We start from the raw sequence: 23154 nt of genomic DNA, 5'->3' as shown, positions 1-23154 counted from the left end.
AACTTTTTGGATCAACGCCTTGCTTGGAGATTTTTCCTTGCTTTTCACTCTTGGAGATACAAATTTTTCATTTTGAAGATAGGAACCTTGTTGCCATGACCTGAGCGACCCAATCCTAGGTCAACTTTCAAAAAAGCTGAAAAAAGCAAAAAAGCAGGCGAAAAAGCTGCTTCTCGGATCGGTCCCAAGCCAAAAATAAAAAAAGCAAAAAAACCAGAATCCCACAAAATAGGAAGGTGTCAGAATTGACCCTAGGTAGTTGCGTTTTTTGTTCTTTGGCTTACCTTAGCACTTCCTAAGATGTCAAAATGCCCATATGATCATTATTGGTGTAATTGACCTAATGATTATTGGAAAACTCTTTGAAAAATCCCTAACTCTTTACTTGCAAAGATTTGCGACTCAAAACACTACCCTAAAAAGCAAAAAAACTGGGGCTTCCCATTTGCAATGGGGCTATGTGTGAAAACGTCACAATAGAACACAACTGCCATTGTTCCTAACTTCCTTAGCTAGACGAAACCCTTTTTTGTTGAAGCAATCTAACCTGTTATAGTGTTTTTTCCTAGAAAACAACTGCCATTGTCTGTAAATTCCTTGGCTAAAGGAAATCCATTGGTGTTGAGAAAAAACTAACTTATTATGTTTTCCTGATTGTGGACAGTATAACTTTATTTTTCGCTGGAACACAATTGCCATTGTTCCTAACTTTCTTAGCTAGATGAAACCCTTTTTTGTCGAAGCAATCCAACCTGTTTTTTTTTTTTTCCTAGAAAACAGTTGCCATTGTCTGTAAATTCCTCAGCTAAAGGAAACCCATTGTTGTTGACAAAAACTAACTTTTTATATTCTCCTGGAAAATAATTGCCTTTGTCCATAACTTCCTCAGATAAAGTAAACCCATTTCTATTGACAAAAACTAACTTATTGTATTTTCCTGGAAAACAATTGCCATTGTTGCTAATTTCTTCAGTTAGATGGAACACTCTTTAGTTGAAGAAAATGAACTTTTCTTGCATGCAAGAGCCTTAATGTTGTGTTAAATTAGCTAGATGATTAACCTGCCTAAAATAGGACTTTCTTTTACTGATAATTATTAAGATTTATAGTCTTAATGCTTAGGAGAAAATGTCATTAATTTCGGGTGTGTTGAGTACAGGAGGCATCAATTCGAAGTGTGGCAGTACTATATACATTACAATTGATTCTGTTTGATGCTTCGTGTCCAGAACAAAGCTTTCAAGAAATTTCATCAGCTTGGGAAATCTCTGCTGATACTTGTGTTTTTGTGACCACTGAACTAGATGAAGTTATTTTTCATACCTTTTGTAGTCAAAGCTGGGCCATTGTTTTTCAAGGTATGAGCATGCTTTTAAATTGGAAATATTAGAGTGCATCATGGTTGATTAACTATTATATTCACTATTGTACCTGTACATAATAGATATTTAATTGAAATGTTATCCAATTCATTTTTACAAAGTAATTTAAGATTCGTAGTTCCTATAAAACTTATTTAGTTTGCACATAATGTGAATATAGAATGATAGAAAAGACAACACCATTTTGATAATGGGGACTTGAAAATATATCTCACCTATTTGCATTGCATTAGCACAAAGAACATATATTCATATTTTGATTTTAGTTTGGATGAAATTTCATATTTTGGACAGAAAACGAAGTAGAAAGATAGCTTCGTTGGTGAAAATCTTCATCCAAAGGTTGGGCATTTGAAGTATAGAAGCTCCTTTAATGGAAATCTAGAATAGAAATATGCCAAACCAAATGCCATGGCCACTGCAGAAGCCCCTCTTTTTTATCTTTTTTTTGAAATTGAAAAGTTGAGTTTATATTATACAAACTTGTTCTTACAGTTCTTGAAAGAGTGGATTAAAAGTGTCAGGAACATAGAATAATGTAAACTACACAATGAATGCATAGAGGACAACACAAATGGTATAATGCACAGAGAATAACACAAATGATATATTGTTTCACAAGCTATCAAATTGCATTTCAATATATGGCTTTAGAAAGCCATCTCTTCCATTTTTCTTGTAGATCCATCTTATCTATGCAATCATTTTACTAGCCAACTAACATAAAACTAACATTACATTAGAGATAACAAACAGACATGAACACTTGAACAATGATAACATTCTAACATTTAATTTGTACCTACTAACCAAGATCTAATATTTCCAACTTTCCTTTGCTAATTACATTACTTTGAACAAAAGTAAGGACATTAGTACATGACACAACAGCCTAATCAAAAGTTGAGAGGGATAGATACACTATCAACAACAATGAACCACCTAGATTGGACATACTATCTATCATCAAAAGTTGTTCAACAGGGACACACATGTTGTAAACAACTAACTCACAACAAATGTGAATAGGTACACATGCTATTGACAAGGACATCGTGCAACCTGTTTATATGGACCAACATGCTATCCATAAGCACACAACCTCTTGTGAACCGAGACATACTCCACTTCCACAACTCTACTCTATTTGTATAGTGAGAATTACTTTGCAATCACTACTACAAATCTAGGGAACATACCACCAAGGCTCTCTTGCTACTAAGGGGAAAATGTGATACCTTTCAAGCAATGTACCCAATCTCTGAGTGAGAAGAAAACTCAAGACAAGAATGTGCCTCCATCCTCTTGGTGATTCTCTCAATCTCCTATTTCACGTTCTTTACTTTTAAATAATCCAATACAACTTGAAAGTCTTTGAAAGCAACATTAGATGTAGCCTTGATGGCTTTGAGAGTACAAGCATGATATGATGCATGTATGCAATCTATGTTATTGGGTCCCTAGGAACCCCCTTAATACCGGTATGGGTTGTTATCCAGTTTGTCCTTGAGATTGTCTAAAGGGACTTGCGGCCCTTGGGCCCATGAATATGAAAAAAAAACACTTAAAAAATCATTTTTTTTAAAACAAAAAAGCACCACAACAGCACCACAAAAGCATGAATTTATTCTAAAGTGAGGGCATAACACTTTCTTGAACTCATTCCACAAACACAAAAGATCAAAGGCCCTTGGGCCCATAAATATGAAAAAAAAACACTTAAAAAATCATTTCTTTTAAAACAAAAAAGCACCACAATAGCACCACAAAAGCATGAATTTATTCTAAAGTGAGGGCATAACACTTTCTTGAACTCATTCCACAAACACAAAAGATCAAATTTGCATTTTTTTTCCTCCAAGCTGCTATTGCTGGGTTTTGAAGGTTTGTTCATTCTTTTTTGAAGGTGAGGGCTATAGGAGAGTTGAACCTACATCAATAGGGGAGAAATAGTTGCACAAAGAAGATTTAACCATCAAAGATGAGTGAATCTTTCATTTTTATCAAGTGTTGAATAATATTTTTTTTAAATTTTCAAGTGTTTTTGGTAAGAGTGATTTTTTTTTTGAACTTTTTATGCATGATAAGGGATTATAGTGTCATTTTTTTAAATTTTAACTTTAAGTTGTAGGGTTGTTAATTTGTAATTTTGTTTTGTTTTAAGTTCATACAGAATGGCTTGTAGTTCTAGTTTAGTTTCCCCCAATGTGGAGATATTATTTAAATTTGATACAGCCTCACTACTTTGGCAACATATGATAAGAATTGAACAACTTATTGGTAGGGGGGTTATTGTTGGAATTGTAGACAATGTAGAATTGAGTATAAGAGCTCATGCTTTCGAGTGAAAGATAACATCTATGCTATTTATTGCATAGAATAAAAGTGTAATGGGACATTAGGAAAATCCATTTAATAATTAAGTTTAAGTTGTCTACACATAATAAATTTAAAGACAACTTAATTTAATTATTTATCTAAGAAGATTAAAGTGACTTTTTATGTCAACATCAAATTATAAAGTTAAGTCACTTAATTAATTGAAGGGAATTCCTAGAGACAGGCAACAGGCGAACGAAGAGTCACTGGGTTGAGCTATTTAATAAATTGGAGAGGCTCATTTTGGCATGCTTGGTTTATGTTTGGTTTTGTATTCTGTTGGAGAATTCAGGGAAGCTTTGGCTTGTAGCTGGTTTGGGGATGGAAACCCTCAAGCTTGGAGGCGGTGGACGAAAACCCATTGCAGTTGGAGTTATCACGCAGGTGACTCACATGTGCTTCAAATGCAATTTGCTGGTAATCCAATCTGACTTTTATTTCTGTAGCTGAGATTGGATGTAAGGTCAATATTCTGCTGAAGTATTATGGCAATATTCATATGTAGTTTTTAGACCTTGTTCTTTTTCTGCAAATAAAGATTTTTAGTTGTAAATTGTTTCCGAAAAATTGGATATTTTGTGATTAAATTCATGCAGCCATTTTTCATAAAAAATTGTGAAAAAGTTTGTATAAAATTTGGAGTAATATCCCTAAGGGGATATTTCAGTGGTATCAAAGCTGGTTTTCCTGCCAGCCTGTGAAGTTTTATGAGTGGTAGAGACAGATTGCAGAAGTTGGTGGTTCAAATTTTGTAAGGGTTTGTTGCAGAGATAAGTGGAGTTCACAAATTAGAATTCATTGGGCGGAAATGATAAATGTCAGATTATTATCAGGCAAAATGAGCATGTGAAGTGGAATTAATTTATTCTTTGATAGTGTAATGTTGCTGCAAGAACATAAGGGAAACTATTTGATTATCAAATCAAAGATTGGATTAATGTTTGTTGAATTGAGTCTTTCAGGCTTGGTTGCTATTGCTGTAGCCTAGCTTATATCTTGAGCAATTATATTTTTCTATTGGCGTTATTAATACTTTGGAGGCTTTCGATTATCCTCTTAGGATGGTCCAAATATAAGGTTCTTATTAATTCTGTTGGGCAAAATTATGGCTTTGCGACTTACTGATAGTGGTTATCATAATGAATGAGTCGGGATTTAATTTAATTATTTAATATTGCAAGCAATTTATGGGGGCCATTACTTTTCGGGAAATCCTATGGTTTGTGGGCACTCACTTATTAAGGCCAAAATATTTATGTGAGACTATAGTTGGGAAGATCAAATATCTCATACCAAACTATAGAAACTATAATCTGGCATTGGCGTCGATAATCTTTTTGGCTTTTGGGCGGCTCCAATCCATTAAGTGCAGAAGATTCACACAGACTGAATAAATAGTGGATTTGGGTGGAGTCGAGAATCATTTTTGGTGCCAAATCTCCATTCAAAGGCGACTCCCGTTCTGTGAATCCTAGGTTTTTTTTTCGCATGCAGACATTGATTCATCTGTTGGTACGGATTGTGGTAGGGGGCAGGAGCATCTACAACTATTATGATAAGAATTACTTCTGCAAACAAGTCGTTCTACTCTTTGTCGAGCTATTTCATCTCCTTTGTGCAACCGTTTTTACCAAATGTTGGCAGTTCTCTCCCGTGTTTGGTGAATTCTCTGTTGATTGAATTATTAAAATAAACGAATCTTGAAGGAGTAACGACAATTTTTTGGAGGAAAAACTTAGCACAGATAATATTTAAGTGGTCAATAAGATGAGGCGCTATATTAAGTTGAATTCATATCCGCACTTAGGGAAAATTATAAGATTGCCGAAGTTAGTTATTTCCGAAGCCTTTTCTCAGATATCGGGGCATTTTCATTTGCTGTGAAAAATTATTGAGCCGTTTTCTTATATTGCAATTTCCTTACAACTTTACTAGTGGCTTGTTCTTCAAACACAGAACTGAATTCAGGGTTCTTGGCAAGCAACATTTTTAGTTGACGAAATGATCTTTTACGGAGAACTTAGTCTTTCACGATCTCAACACTTCTGAGTGGGGATAATATTCTCTTCTTTGCAATCTTGAGAAGGATTGTGTGAATACCTCTGGCAGTCGAAGAACATTATTGAACACTCTGAAAAGTGCTTGTTGGTGTCCTCTATGGTTGCGTTGAGGGTCAGTTCGCTTCTCACTCTCGTCCTATGTCTATCATGGGCTGAAAGTGGATACTGTTATCTGTAGTTTGAAGACATTTCTTTCTGTCAGATTGGACCACATTGGGAGCGATTATCTGTTGGCAAGTGTTTTATACGACTTCATATAAGTTGACTTGTGGAAGCAAATATCTATTGTGAATCTACTTTTCTTTGTAGTTCGACTGGTTATTGGCCAACTTCATTACTTGCTGTTGAAGGGCGGCTGTGACTTGGGTGAAGTGAGAACTAACGTGTTGCTGTGTAATACTTTCTAACTGGTACAACTTATGTGGGTAGTCGCAGTGTGTTTCTCCTGTTTGTGGTGAGTTTAAACACCCTGCTGGACGTGATTAATGATAACGCTGGACGTATAGTGCTGTTGAAGAAAAAAAATAGTATTGGGTGTGACTATTGCACTAGGAATTTGCCAGGTTCTTATTGCTGTACAAAACTTATGTTATTGTTCTTCCATAGCTGATAGAAACATAATGCTTCCTGCAGAGTTATGTCTGATGGAATTTAATTTAATGAAAGTAATGTCTATGTATTGTTCTTGAAAGAAGTTATTTTAAACTGTAATGATGCTTGATGGTTGTGCTTAATGCCTCTATTTGTCAGGTTTTGTAATGTCTCCTTCTCCGCAGTGATGTCACATTGACAGTTGTGTCTCTATTAGATACCATATGGAGATGTGTTGTGGAGTTTGATCATGAGTTGAGTAGACCTTATTTTCTATTGCCCAAGCTTGTGATAGACAGTGGCACTGTTGATATTGATTACTTCGAGCTTTATGGGCACGAGATGCTGCATGCTATTGATTCTAGTCCTTTAGGGATTTTCAATTTGAGTATCATGGATGGTAACATTTTGGATTTACAAGGGAGGTTAGTGCAGTTTTGGCATGATGTTTTCACTGATGTGATCAGAGTGGCGCTGCATCGGCATGCTAGGTTCTTCTTGAGACGGACATGGGACCCTGGGCTCATACTTGCTTGGGTGTGGATCAGTTTAAATTTTTTTTGGAGTTGTGGTGGCATTGCTTGAGGACAAGCAATTTTGGGAAGGGCGGATTGTAATGTCCCCTTCTCCGCAATGATTAGTTCAGCTGGCTGTTCGCCTATCTCGGAGGCCCGTAGGCTAGTCAGGAGTAGAAATTAGGGTTTCCTATTTTCTAGGAGGATTCTTTGGTGTTTTCAGGGGGTGTATGTGGGAGTTTGACAATTTGGATTCTGGATTCCTTCTGGGCTTTTAGAGAGCTTCAGGATGGTTCGACATGCATCTGCATTGGGTGACTTTTTCTGGACTTCCTATTTTTAGTAAGTGCAATGGCTACTTAGAATGTGGTTAAAATCACTTTGGAAACACTTACTATTTTTAGCAGTATGCTATTTTTCGTAAGTACTATTTTTAGCAGGATGTCAGCAGGCTTGTTCAGATGGCTATTTCCGGCAGGTCAGTTTGAGCAGTTGGTCTTCCCTCATTTTTTGGTGCTATTCTTGGCAAGGGTTCCTTAGCTCAGTTCAGCGACTATTTCTGGCAGGACAATTCTCTCAGCTTGTTTCCCCATATCCTTGGAGCATGTTTTAGCAGGTTCAGTATTTGATGAAAAATGGTGTTTAAAATTAAAGTATAACTTAAGGCAAAGGTTGGACGATTTATTTAAAAGGGATTGCTTAAGTTATATTCATATATAAGTCATTTCCTTAATTATATATTGGGCGACTTATTGTTGAGGAAAAATACTTTATAAAGTGAAATATTAATAAGGCAAGATGGACGCCTTATGGAGAAATAAGTTAATTTTATAATATATTTCACTTATCTACCTTGGATGCCACATTATGATTTTATTGTCATTTTTATAAAGAATATTTGCTCCTATGAGAAGGTCGATTTGGAGAAAGGAGAAATGAAATGTAATTTCAAAATAATGTGAAGTGAATGCGCATTTGGGTTTGGCGTTCATTTGGAGGGAATGTGAATTTGAATTTGAGCCCTCAAAATCTATAAATGAGAGTGTTGGGCTTCTCATTTGGTATCTCAGACAATTTACACCATTATGCTGTCAGATTAACTCTAGAAAATCTTCGAGGGTGAATACCTCCTAGGGCTCTTGACAGACTTCGAGTGTGAGACATAACTCCTAGCTGTGATTGGATTTTCTGAATGTGTGGTTCGATTTTAGTGTGCATTTTCAGATTCTCAGTGTTGCTGGTTTTTGGTGTGGCTGAAGCGAAGATTCGATCGTATCTCCTTGCCTGTGCAATCGATTATTCTGGGTAATAGCTCGTTGGAAGCGTATCTGGAGGGCGATCATTCTTCTACCTTGGCGTTTCATTTGGTGTTCTTTCTGATTTTTGGCAGCAAATCAAACTTTCCAGCTGGGTCGTACCATCTCTTGGCTGCCTTGGGTTGCGTGTTGGCTGTTTTTGGTGTTCGTGGTGCAGGTTTGAGTCTCTGGTTGCATCGCCTTAGTCATAGCTTTCATTTGCTTCTGTTTTTGTGTCATTTGGAGTTGATTTGGAGAAGTTATGAGCATTTTGGGTTGTCCGTAGCTTGCTGGTCTGTGTGTTTTCCGTGCGTGTTATTGATTTTCAGAATTTCATAGTTGTGTGTTAGAAGAGCTTTTTGGTGTGAGTAGTCTAAGTTGGTTTGGGAGTGATTATCTTTTATTGTTGCAGCTGTTGGACTTGTTATCAACACTTGATTCTTCATTCTATATGATTGTAATGCTGGTTAGTAGTACTAACAACAAAGTTATGTTATTTCTTAGTTCCACTGCATAAGTGGAAGAGGATGGCTATGCCGCCTATCTTTGGGATAGTGATATTTCATGTATTGATAATCCATAATGTGCATTGTAAAGCTAGTTAGTAGTACTAATTGCTATCTTTTGGATTATTGCTTGTAGTCCCACTGCGTAAGTGGAAGAGGCTGGCTTAGCCGCCTATTTTGAATATTTTGTAATAGTGTCCTCTTGCTACATAAGCGGTTGAGTTGATTGTAATGTTGTCCTCCTGCTGAATAAGTGGTGGAGTTGATAGTAAATTTCATTTCTAGTCCTCCCGCTGCATAAGCGGTAGAGTGATTGTTCTTTAATTTCTTGTATTATCCTTGGCTGGTTTACCGCCAAGTGATCTTCAATATTTTCCATATCCTGCTGAAAAGTGGAAGGGGTTGGCTTGCCGCCCGAGCATTGTATTATTTCCAGTTATTTGAAGCTAATGATCCCCTCAACACCGTATGCTCTCACCTTCGCATATTGGGCACTTGGTGATCAGAAAGTGGAAGGGTTACAACTTCAGCATTATTGAATCTTGATTTCCTAGCCTTAACGTGTTCTTGTTGTGATTGTAACTGGAAACAAATTGAAAAAAATTGTTGGGGATATTACAAATTTCCATACATTGAAAAACACACACCAGGTTACAACTAAACCACAGAGTAACATTCAGAAGAAGTTAAAAATCAGTCCATCAATTCTAGCCTGCCAACTGTTTGACGAAATGCTTAACCAAGTAAACTGAGTTTATTCGAGCCATAGGATAGGAAGCAATTGAAGATTAAATATTTTCATTCTGGTCCAAGCCGTAGCAGCAGGGATGTTGGAAGGATATCACAACAGATTGCCCTTCAGGCAAGTACTCAGCTGGCTCACTAAAATGCTGCATATTTGCACACAGACCGTAGACTTAGCAGTTGCAGTTCAGAACACCTTGGCACGGTTGTGAAGGAGAGGACTAACATTTATGGGTGCCAACATAGGAAGTTTATGTTAGCCATTTAAGTTTGGTGCCAATCGCTGTGGAGAGGTCGTGGGAAATAAGGAGATCACGGGTTGCATTTACAAATTAAGTATAACTTGCATGTGGTCCATGTCTGGTTTAGACATATTGTGGGTGTAGAAGAAAGAATAGGTGAACGAATGGAGCTAAAATTGGAAGAGCTGCCGACTGAATATAAGTGCTATTAAGACAAAAAACCTGGGATGTGAAAGTTGTGACTGTGTCGTGGTTATTCCCAGCAGTGAGCAGTTCGGTATCAACCAACAACATTAATCAGGTTTTGAGTTACCTTATGGGTTGTGTAGACGTATAAAAATGACCATATTCCTAAATGAATATTTTATGTTCATTTCTCTATTTAATTAAATCCAATTTAATTAAATTATCCACATTCCTCTATTTTATTAAGTAAATAACTCAATTTATTTAAATAAAATTCACTATACCCATTTAATGAATAAATCATTTTATTCAATTAAATCCCCCCTATCCACTTTTAATTAAATTCAAATTTAATTAAATAGTTATCCTAAATTGAATAAATCTAATTTATTTAATTTCCTCAAATTGCAACCAAATTGAATTAAATTACTTTATTTCAATTAAATCCTATTATCCCTCCATCCACTTGCAAAATCCCAAACCCCTTTCTAATCCCTTCTAGAATCTTCTAATCGCGTCTAATTAACCTAACCCCTCCTCTAAACTTTGTCACATCCCTAAGCAAAGAGAAGTCACTTCTCAAAACCCTTAAAGTCTTTGATAACCATTAAAGGTTTTCAACCTTCAACCACTAAATGGCTCAAAGTCTTTGATAACCATTGAAGGTTTTCAACCTTCAACCACTTAATCCCTAAAGTCTTCAATAACCATTAATGGTTAACTCAAACCCTCCTACATGGTTAAAACATTTGTTTTGACTCAACCTCTATCTAACCCAAGGGTCTCATCAGGCCTTTAATGCTTTGACCATGATTATCTCTTAATCATTTGCACAAAGGTTTATCCTTGGATTAACTCTTAATCCAGTGGGTAAGCCTAACTTAGACTTGACCCTTAGCCTTTAGATAACCATGAGGTCTTCTCAGGCCTTTAATGCCTCCAACCTCTTCTCTCAACCCAACCCTATGTTAACACTTGTCACCATTTCATTGGTGCCAATTGTGCACATGGATCCCCAACTTTCAAACTCAACCCTTGATTAAACCATTCAATCTTGACCATCCATTGCCCTATTTATGCTATAAATAGAGCTCTCATTCCTCCATTTTCAACAATCATCCTTCAAATTTGTAGCATCACACTTATGCTCAAATATATTCAAGCTTTCATTTCATATATGCTCATCATTTAGCCTCTTTTAGATCAGGAATTAGACTAATATGCATATTTAGAATAGTTTCTTTATCATTTTAGCTCAATCATAGATTAAATATAGTATGCTAGGATAGTATTCATACTAATCTTGTCATCTTATCATTTAGTTTATTATCATACATAGCTTATAACACATTTCATTCTAGAAATCTATCAGAGCATCCCTCGTTCTTGCATTTGCCATCCCTGAACCATTTTGCTCAGTGATCTGAGAGCAAAAACCTTGGTTTGAGGGACATTGTGAGATAAAGAACCATGGGACCCTCCTTGGGAAGCTGAGTAACACTACGTTACTCCATAGCTTGCACCAAGAAGTCCTGTGTGTGTGTGTGGAGTAGTATTTAACAACATTTTTACATATTAAGTTTTATCAGCCCACTTTTCCCTCATACATTTCTGGCGCCCACCGTGGGGCTAGACCCCATATATCAAATCGGTTTTTGAATTTAACCACTTTTGCAGGTCCGCGGGAAACATGAATCAGTGCGTGGGAAACATTCCCTAGTGCATCCGGTTAACAGTCTAGCGGATCCCGCTTGCTGTTTAGCGCGTGGGGTCTATACTCTAGCGCGTGAGGTCCTTTCTTTAGCGCGTGACTTCCACTAATCTTTTCCTGTAGGTATCAACGCGGGAGAAAAACAGAGTAGCGCATCCGGTTAACAGTCTAGCGCATCCCGCTTACTGTTTAGCGCGTGGGGTCTATACTCTAGCGCATGAAGTCCTTTCTTTAGCGCATGAGTTCCACTAATCTTTTCCTATAGGTCTCAACGTGGGAGAAAAACAGAATAGCGCTTCGGGAAAACAGCTTAGCGCATTGGGGGCACATAATAGCATGTAGGTGCTTTTTCTTAGCGCATCTGTGCAATAGTTTAGCGCATAGAGTTGGCAGAGCCAAAAATTTATGACAGAGTCAAAAATTAGGCTTGTGGGAGGCATAATATTTATGGAATATAACATTTAAGTATAAGAAAGAGAAAAGAGTTTCTTATACTTTAAGTTATATTCCATATATATTGTCAGGATGTTTGAGAGGGGTTTCGGACCTCTAGGAGTTATAATGCAAAATCTAGTTTTTGGAAGATCTTCCAAATTTCAGACTTAGTCAAATTTCAGGGCATTTCAGGATCAGGATTGTAAAATTTGTAACCAAGATCAGAATTTAGGCTTGTGTAAGCCCACACTAACATTTGATCATGGACTATGTGCAGGTTCTAATATTTTTTTTGTGTAGGGGAAGGAGTTAGTTTAGAGGCTTTAAGTTTCTTTTTTTACTTTCTTTCAACAAAAGTTGGTAAAAAAGAACTCTCTCCTTTTTGCAAAAGTTAAAATAAATCTCATCATTTCATTTGGATGCATAAAATGAACTTCATGCCTTCCTTTTTGGTGTTTTAAAATAAAACTTCATCTTTCTTTATTGCATGGTAAAAAGAACAACAAAGCAAACCTTTTATTCTTGCAAGTTAGGAAAAACACTTCATTTTGGAAGCTGTAAAAAGAACCAGCAAGCTTTACTTTGGCAAAAGTTTTAAAAAGGAACCTCACCATCCTTTGGTGTTTAAAAGGATTCACTTCATTTTGCAAAGTAAAAGAACCTCATCTTCATTTTGTGCAAGGCAAAGAGGGAAAGTTTTCCCCTATCGACTTTAATTTTGTTGACCAAACATCACGATTTACTTTGTTGACCAGGCTTATTTTTCAAAAGCTTTTGGAAATACACACTTTGCTATGAAAGGTTAAAAAGAACATCATGCTTGTTGGAGCAACATCTCCAAATAGAAGTTAGCAAATCATTGTCTTGAAGGCTAAAAAGAACAACTTGATTGCCTTGTCTCGAAAGTGGAAGGTATATGCTCTCCCCATAACCGGGTGACCAAAAAGCCAAACCACTCTTAAGCTTTCTGTACTTCAAGCAGTTACATCCTTTAGCAGGCCTGCCTTCCCGAGGAGTTGCAATCAACTCTTAAAGCCATTTATGGCCGGTGTGAAGGGAACGACCTAAGTGGGGAACGACTTTGACGCCAAGTATTCCAACCCACTATAATCAAATGTGGAAAGTGACGAAAGTCCTTTTCAACGGTTACGCGCAGCGATTAGCCTTCCCCCAGTATCCTTGAGATACGTAAAGCCTTTGTTCTAAAGGTTGGGAAGCCTCCTGAGGGAGTTTATCACTGACGGCCGAACAGGAAGCCTGACTACGAACCATAGCATTAGAAACTTTGAACCGAGTCAGTCGCCAAACATTGGCAATATCATAGTGCAAGGGTGGGGAAGAATCCGCCCCCAAGATTACTCACCATATATCTCCCAAGATAACTACTCAATTGTGAAGCAATTCATTTTGAGTTAATTTCTGACAAAAGGCAAAAAAACGGGCGCCCTCTAGGGGGTGACAAGGCTGTTTGAGCTGACGGAGTATCGAGACTAGTGGGCTATGATATTGTCAATCACCTTTGAATAAAGAGTCTATCTGATGTGTCTTTTGTTGTAAATCAAACCAGTGATAACATCGAGTATTTGAACACATCCTCAAAAGCATATACACTCAATGTTTAGCATTAGGATGATCATTGTCTTCATGTGTGCTATGTATTCTTGTCACAAATGTTAAAATATCTTGCAAAGTATCCAACAATCAAACTCAAAAGTCAGTTCAAACAAGGAAGAATCATAAAGTGGAGAAGATTTCCAAATCCAACAAAGCATCTTTTGAGATGGTTATCAACATTTCAACTATCTTTAGGAAAGACTTTCACCTAACAAGATTAGGGGAATATCAAACCAAGTGATCAAGAATTTATCTATTCGACATAGTAAGCTTGAGTATCCAAAAAGAAATCATCCATCAAAATCACGAGTGTTAAAAATTCCAAAAATCACAGAAATTCAACCAAGTCAAAATATATCAGAGCAGTTTAGCGTATCAGAGCAATCTTTTAGCGCGTGGAATACTTCTGTTAGCGCATCCAAACCTCAAGTTAGCGCGTTGGTTCAAAACAGTAGCGTTTTCATCTTAAGACAAAATAGTGTAACATCCTTTAGCACATCCGAAAAACAGTCTAGCACGTGGAAACAATAGCTTAGCGCGTGGAAACTCAAAATTAGCGCATGTAGTCAAACAGTTAGCGCGTAACAGGCCCAGGATAGCGCATAACTTTTTCAACAATTAGACAGGAATTTTCACAAAAACCAAACTTTAGCGCGTGTCTGGGGGCAGCCTAGCGCGTGTGGTTAGTCTTTTAGCGCATCGAGTTATTTCAGTAGCGCATGTAGACTCTGTTCTAGCGCGTGATCCAAGGCCGAAAAACAAAGAGCAAAACCGAGGCAAATTTTGAAAATTTTCAAAAACCTTTTAGAAGCCTTTTTCATCAGACATCAATTTTCATCAAACAGAGTGACGAAAACAAACCATTAAAACTTTTTCTCAAGCTAAATTTGTGTCAAACAAACATTGTCAGAATCCTAAACAAATCGCACAATAGAGGATGTCTCTCCTATCATAATCCGGAAAAATTTCATCATCAGTGTCATCAGAATCCTTTACCATCTTACGGATTTTATCTCACAAACACCACTTGTTTCAACTTTTCAAATTGTCAAATCCAGTTTCCAGATCGGGAAGCTTTTATCCATATCATTTGACACACTTTGTCGTGAAGGGGCAGCCTTCACTTTGATAAAGTAAGATTTGAAAATTTTCAAAAACAAGAATCAACTAAATCCAAACAAATCAAAGGAAACCATTGATCACTCATGCATGACTAGTCCCCTTATTCTGAGAAGAAAGAACCTCTATCGTAACATCACGTTGAAGAAACAACCACCTAGTTTTTCCAAATTCATCAAAAGAAATAAGTTTTTATACATCAATCGTCAACTATTCAAATCTCATCAGTTATTCCTTCATCACATCAAACGTTATATCCAAAACCAACCCAGTGCATTTGACAACGAAACTCAGTCAAAGGAAATGAGTCCTAACATAAATCAAGATCACAATATCATGACTTTCCAATCTAATCCCATTTTTTCTTATGATGATCCCCTAAAATTTTGGTATTCCATCCCCGATGATCCCCTTTCATCTCAAGAGCAGAGTCCCATTCAACATCCACCTCCTAAGCAAGAGCATGATATCCTTTCCATCTCTTCCACTATTCTAAATTCAAAATCAAGAGAAAAGCACAAACTCAAATGATCCTACTCCAAGTCAAGATCAAGATCAAGGAATGTCTTCTTCTTCTTCTAAATCTATCTTAGGTCCTTTCATTCCAAAGTCAATCTCTTCATCCTCCAAATCTATCTTAGGTCCTTTCAATCCAAAGTCAAACTCTTCTTCTTCTAAATCTATCTTAGGTCCTTTCATTCCACAATCAAACTCTTCATCCCTTCCATCTATCTTGGGTCCTTACTTCCCTCCATCCACCAATCCATCACCTCAAATGATCCATCAGAAAGATCAATGAGGAGCACATCTTTGAACTTCTTTCAACCCTCTATCTAAACATCTTCCCAAATATATTCTTCTATCATTTTCTCTATCTATTTAGGGTCCTTCTGTCCCAAAATTCAATTTTCCTCCATCTCTTCATCACTTCTCAAGTACCAACACTCATCCAAAAAACATTTCTATCTATCCTTGCACAAATCTTCAAACATTCTATCTATTATCCAACACCTCTTTTCTATCCTTCCATCCCTTTCATTCAATCCTTTGCATAAATCCTTCATCCGTGAAATAGGAATTTGTGTCATTTTGTCACATACTTGCCCATGCTCGAATCTATTGTTCAGTCCTTTTCCTAGATATCTATTCATGAAATGCTTCAGAATCCGAGGTTGTTCCTCTTTAACATTTTTCTTTTGGTTGGGATACACACTCAATCCAGAAAAGAACCACTTATCGTATCTTGGTACCGACATCTTTTGATTACTATATCTCATACACTTAATCGATTTCTCTAAATCATCGTGATCTCTTAAATTGAAGACATGGCTAGTGAAAAATCTAAAATCTTGCTTTAGCGCCACTGTAATTATCAGACCCATGTAAGTTTCATCACTTACAAGCCAATGCAAAAAAAAGAAAAAAAAAGAAAAAAAGAAAAAAAAGAGAGAAATATCAAAAGCATGAGCAAGAAAATGAATATCAAGAAAAACAAAATGCAATGAAATCCAATATCATAATAATTGGCTATGGGAACATGCAAGTAACTCCATCGGGGCTATGGACGCCTTGCTGGCAATGGAGCAATATTTGTGAGATTACAACGATAACCTCGTCGGGGCTATGGACGCTCGCTGGCAACGAGGCTCTATCCAGGATGCTTTTGAAGTCAAGGTAACTCATGTAGCTAGCCATGTTGGATTCTGAAGATTACAATGATCATATGAGCCAGAATGAACCCACTTGCACACACATGGGTAATCAAAGACTAAGTACCTTGATCCAGTTTGGGATTCTTATTCCCTTTTGAGTCTGCTTCCTAGTTGCTAGAAATGTTCAGTTGAAATTTTCCAGAGGTTCTAAGTGTGGGTTGGGTCTCTATCTTTGAAAAATTCGAGAACACTTATTCAGATGATGCTAAATACTATGACAATCTTACATATCACCTTTTTGCAAATGGAAACCTCTATGCTTGAGGGCAAAGTTCATCCACTCTATTTTTCCTACCATATCTCCGATGTCCTCTAATCCATATCCCTTATCCTATCTATTCATAACTTCTATCATCCAATTCTTTCTACAATCTTGCTTCACTCTAATCCATATCTATCTATCCTATCTATTCATTTCTTCTATCATCCAATTATTTCTACAATCTTGCTTCACTCTAATTCATATTTATCTATCCTATCTATTCATTTCTTCCATCATCCAGTGCTATCTATATCCTATCTCTATCCATATCCCCTTTTTCATCCTTGATCTTGATCAAAACTATGGACAACAAATCTATTTCCACCTTAATGGTTCAGTCATCCATTCATCCATTCCTTGTCTTGATATACATTGGGGCAACCAAATACATCTTTCTTCTAATCCAAAAAATCAAAAAAATCAAAATATCCAAAAATCAAAAAAATCAAAAAATCCAAAAACTAAAAATAAAAAAAAATAAAAAAAATCAAAGCATGAACACATGGACCATCCATCAAATCAGATCAACAACAGGAAAACCCTCAAAGTCTGCAATCAAACTTATCACATGTCTTGTTAATCAATTCATTACTTGAAATCAACATCAACATCAAACATGTCTTATACAGGGATAGGTACACTCGAAACCAGACAGATCGGTCTTATACGAGGTACCCACTCTTTGAAACTAGACATTCCTATCAATCATCAAGTCTTGATAATCAATCCATCTATCAACATCAACATCAACATGTCTTATACAAGGATAGGTACACTCGAAACCAGACAGATCGGTCTTATACGGGGTACTCACTCTTTGAAACCAGACATTCTTATCAATCATCGACCAAATCATAACAATGACATCAATCAGTATGACTGCTGGATTTTGTTCTAGTTAGCCTTGTCTTTATCAATTGATGGAAATACATGTTTCACAAATCATATTGTACATATCATATCCACCCATCTGAGACATCACCAGAAATTCACAAATGCTTATCAATCTTGGACATACTTAGTGTAGTCACTGTCCTTGGTTTATCTGAAACCATTATCCAAATAATATCCCACCATGGCTTGGTGATCAGTGTACATATCCATATCAAAGTAGTATCAACAACAAGGGGCAAAATCCTGACCTCGCTAGGGACATCTCGTCTTCAAGATTTTCAACATCAGACCAAAAACGTAGCAAGACAACAAGGATCAAAACAACCAACAAATACCAAATGACAATGCGAGAAGGCTAAACATCACAGACTTGAACTGATTTCAACTAAACAAAGATCTATTTGCAAGATGTTTTAATTGACAAGAATACATTTCAAATAGCATGCATGCTTACTTATGGTTTTTAATTTTTGCTTATCATATCTCCTAAGTGACTCAAGGATGTCTTACGACTAGAGAAGCAAGGAAGGAATGTGATGTTTTATTTGTCTTCTATCTGTGAGTGAAGTTTTTTATCATGCAAATTTGTCCTATGAAGAAATCAGGTGGCATATCACTGAGGACATTTCAAATTTGTATGGGACAAAGGTTAACTCTTGTATGTTTACGCAATACGCACTCAGGTCGTCCTGGTTCAATTATACCTTGACGCTTGTGCTATCTTGCAAAATAAAAAATCATGTAAATTTTTCTCAGGTCATTATGGTTCAATTATACCATTATGCTTGTATAAATTTTCAACATATCCTAAACAAATCAATGCTCAATGATGATATCTACAAAGAAAGCAAACAAATGGCTATATCGGATGGCAAATGCAGAATGAGGATGCTACCAAAAACATAGTTGCATATCATTTTACACATAGTTACATATCATTTTACAATTAGTTGCATATCATTTCATACATCTCATTTTCAAAATATTATTCATCATTCATCATTGCATCCCTCGCATGTATACCTATCACATCATCATGGAATCATTCTTCTAAACTATCTTCAATCATTCTTCTAAACTATCTTCTATCATTCTTCCAAACTATCTTCTATCATGTCTTATACAGGATGTATCTTTCCTGCAACCAGATGTTTTGATCAGCTCTTATACAGGATATATCATTCCTGAAACCAGATGTTTTGATCAGTTCTTAAATAGGATATATTGTTCCTGAAACCAGGTGTTTTGATCGGTCTTATACAGGATATATCGTTCCTGAAACCAGACACTCGATCATCCATGTCTTATACAGGCAGTATCATTCTTGAAACCAGATGCTCAATCATCCATATCTTATACAGGCGTTATCATTCCTGAAACCAGACGCTCAATCATCCATGTCTTATACAGGAGGTGTCATACCTGAAACAAGACTTGCTCTCATTCCAATCAATCTAATCAATCTTATCAAACCCATGCATGCCATCACTATCTACTCTTCTATCTTTCAAACAACATTCTTCTTCTTTCGAGAGATCATTCATGCTTTGTGTGCATGAACGACCTCCCGAGGGGGCATTATCATATCAAATCTCAACATCAAATCCAATATCAGTTTCCACATCAAAACAAAGCTATCAAAATCAAACTTACATCAACAACATGAAACAATTTGCTTATCTCTATCAAAGTTCAAAATCCTATCATTTCATATCAACTTGTAACACAACTCAAGTTCTCAAAAACTATATCAAAACTTGTAATACAACTCAAGTCTCCACAATCACATAAACTTGTAAAACAACTCAAGTTTCCCACCCATATCAGCTTGTAACACAACTCAAGTTTCCAACCCATATCGGCTTGTAACACAACTCAGGCTTTTCACAGACATTGAACTTGAAACAGAACACGCAAATAAATCATATTTTGATCAATACAACACATTGATATCTATACATAACTTGGAAAATCACAAATCAAAACAAGTTATACCAACACTCATATTGGATAAATCCATCACCATCAAATCTCGAATCTGGGGCATCACGCATCAAATCAAAACCGGGGCACGGCCGGCAAATCAAAAGAGCGACACAAAAATTGCATTTGATCATAAATCATGATAAGACATCATTTTCTTTGAAATAACATGTGCACACACGTCACTTCAAAGAGGGGCAAAATGTAGACGTATAAAAATGACCATATTCCTAAATGAATATTTTATGTTCATTTCTCTATTTAATTAAATCCAATTTAATTAAATTATCCACATTCCTCTATTTTATTAAGTAAATAACTCAATTTATTTAAATAAAATTCACTATACCCATTTAATGAATAAATCATTTTATTCAATTAAATCTCCCCTATCCACTTTTAATTAAATTCAAATTTAATTAAATAGTTATCCTAAATTTTATAAATCTAATTTATTTAATTTCCTCAAATTGCAACCAAATTGAATTAAATTACTTTATTTCAATTAAATCCTATTATCCCTCCATCCACTTGCAAAATCCCAAACCCCTTTCTAATCCCTTCTAGAATCTTCTAATCGCTTCTAATTAACCTAACCCCTCCTCTAAACTTTGTCACATCCCTAAGCAAAGGGAAGTCACTTCTCAAAACCCTTAAAGTCTTTGATAACCATTAAAGGTTTTCAACCTTCAACCACTAAATGGCTCAAAGTCTTTGATAACCATTGAAGGTTTTCAACCTTCAACCACTTAATCCCCAAAGTCTCCAATAACCATTAATGGTTAACTCAAACCCTCCTACATGGTTAAAACATTTGTTTTGACTCAACCTCTATCTAACCCAAGGGTCTCATCAGGCCTTTAATGCTTTGACCATGATTATCTCTTAATCATTTGCACAAAGGTTTATCCTTGGATTAACTCTTAATCCAGTGGGTAAGCCTAACTTAGACTTGACCCTTAGCCTTTAGATAACCATGAGATCTTCTCAGGCCTTTAATGCCTCCAACCTCTTCTCTCAACCCAACCCTATGTTGACACTTGTCACCATTTCATTGGTGCCAATTGTGCACATGGATCCCCAACTTTCAAACTCAACCCTTGATTAAACCATTCAATCTTGACCATCCATTGCCCTGTTTATGCTATAAATAGAGCTCTCATTCCTCCATTTTCAACAATCATCCTTCAAATTTGTAGCATCACACTTATGCTCAAATATATTCAAGCTTTCATTTCATATATGCTCATCATTTAGCCTCTTTTAGATCAGGAATTAGACTAATATGCATATTTAGAATAGTTTCTTTATCATTTTAGCTCAATCATAGATTAAATATAGTATGCTAGGATAGTATTCATACTAATCTTGTCATCTTATCATTTAGTTTATTATCATACATAGCTTATAACACATTTCATTCTAGAAATCTATCAGAGCATCCCTCGTTCTTGCATTTGCCATCCCTGAACCATTTTGCTCAGTGATCTGAGAGCAAAAACCTTGGTTTGAGGGACATTGTGAGATAAAGAACCATGGGACCCTCCTTGGGAAACTGAGTAACACTACGTTACTCCATAGCTTGCACCAAGAAGTCCTGTGTGTGTGTTGACTAGTATTTAACAACATTTTTACATATTAAGTTTTATCAGCCCACTTTTCCCGCATACAGGTTGTATTTACTGAACTCTACTTGGTGCTGTAATAAAGAAGTTTTTTGAGAATTATTGTCTTTGGTCTGTGACATATAGTTGATATTGGTGGTTTCTAGCATTTCTTGACGAAATTTATTTTGCATGTTCATTTTGATTATTCACATATTTTGCAAATAAAGAAATGTATGAATGCAAAACATTAAAATCAAAAGCACCAGGATCAACTAAACAGTAGCATAACTTAGGGGCAGCCTATTTGAGTGCTACAAGAAACTTGATTTTAGTTCAAACTATGGCAACAAAGGACGTTAAATAGTTGGCCAGAACACTTAATATAGCAGGCAGCAAGTTCACTGAACATTCTCAGTCAAGAGATGATGTTTTGAACACTTTGAATAAGGTAGAGGAATGTTTGATTCATGTGGCCCAGTCACCTCATGATTTGTTACAGTTGGCCATGTCTCCTGTAGTGGATGCCTTGAAGCAACTCAAGTGACTTAGACATCCAGATGAAGAAATCAAGTTGTTGGTGACTACCTGCTTATCTGAGATTATGAGGATTACAACACCTATAGTTCTGTATAAGGATGATACTATGAGAGAGGTTTTACAGCTGATTGTGGATAGTTTTCATGGGTTACGTGATGTCAAAGCTCTCACTATTGGTAAGAGGGCTAAAATCTTAGGTATTATGGCATGGACTAGATCATTTTTCCTTATTTTGGATCTCCAATGTGATGAGTTGATTCTTCAGATGTTCAATTGTTTCGTTGTTGAAATCAGGAAACGCCATTCAGATAAGGTGAAGACAAATATGTTTGACATATTGTCCATGATCCTAGATGAGGATGATGATATCTGCAGGAAGTTACAATCAGATTGGTTAGCTATTTGGAGAGAGGAGCTGGTAGTCTCACCTTGTGCTTATAAGTTGTCCAAAAGGTTGATTGAGCAGAAAATTGAAAGATTCAGGGAACAAATGATTGAAAAGGAACTAATCTCCATGGGTTTACAGGTTTCGGGATCTCCAAAAAAGAGCAGGAACCAAATGAGAAAAGAGCAGATTTGTTTCACATGTCAAGAGGCTTGGACACTAGATCATAATTGTGGAGTTAGTAAGGAGAAAAATCTATCCCAACCAAGTAGAGATGAGGACCAAAATATAGATGTTAATTGTGCCTTGATTCATGAAGAACAAGTTGAAACAAATACGCCTGATAGTTTCCAAACAGCTAAGGATGATATCATGAAGGAAGAATCGGTTGTTGCAGGTGAGAGGTATACAAAACTCTTAATTGGTGATTTGTAGATTACTATTGATAATGTTGATTTTTAGTAATCAGATTGAAAGTAAATAACTGAAACTGAAAATACAACACATAACAACACAAAACAACACAAGAACAACACATCAGTACCCTGGGAAAACCTCCTTCTTGGAGGTGAAAAACCCAGCAAGCAATCTCAGATCAGATTAGAATAAACACAGAAGCAAATTACAACTTAGTCTTTTGAAGACATAGATCAATTAGGGCACAACTTATCTGAGACAATCTGATCAAAATATCCTTGAAGTGCAATTCGCTGTCACTGAGTGTCTATCCGACAACTCTAGGATAATATGCCAACCCTCTGACAAGTTCTGCAACCTTGGAGAATGATTCGCTCAGCCTTGAATCAAGAAATCGCTGTTCTTGGATGATTCGCCCAAGAGATGGGTCGCTGATCTAACTGAAGTAATTCACTGCTGGTACTTAGGAGAAATTCACTGCTAATTAGAAGTAGATCGCTGAATGAATGAATGCTTGAGTTGTCTGTTTGATCGCCCAGATTACATTGCTTATATAGGTGATTATGTCCTTAATAACC

General features: G+C 36.3%; 1 protein-coding gene across 1 annotated transcript in view; it reads left to right on the top strand.

Annotated features, from left to right (window-relative positions):
• Positions 1 to 23154, top strand: part of LOC131039368 (inositol 1,3,4-trisphosphate 5/6-kinase 4) — a 283984-nt gene that overhangs the window by 16217 nt on the left and 244613 nt on the right. The window contains exon 3 of the mRNA XM_057972096.2: positions 1160 to 1358. Coding sequence (XP_057828079.1) covers positions 1160 to 1358 — 199 coding nt within the window. The remainder of the gene's footprint in view (positions 1 to 1159; positions 1359 to 23154) is intronic.

Source organism: Cryptomeria japonica, chromosome 10 (assembly GCF_030272615.1).
Source record: "Cryptomeria japonica chromosome 10, Sugi_1.0, whole genome shotgun sequence".
NCBI lineage: Eukaryota > Viridiplantae > Streptophyta > Pinopsida > Cupressales > Cupressaceae > Cryptomeria > Cryptomeria japonica.
This window is presented reverse-complemented; position numbering and strand designations above follow the sequence as displayed.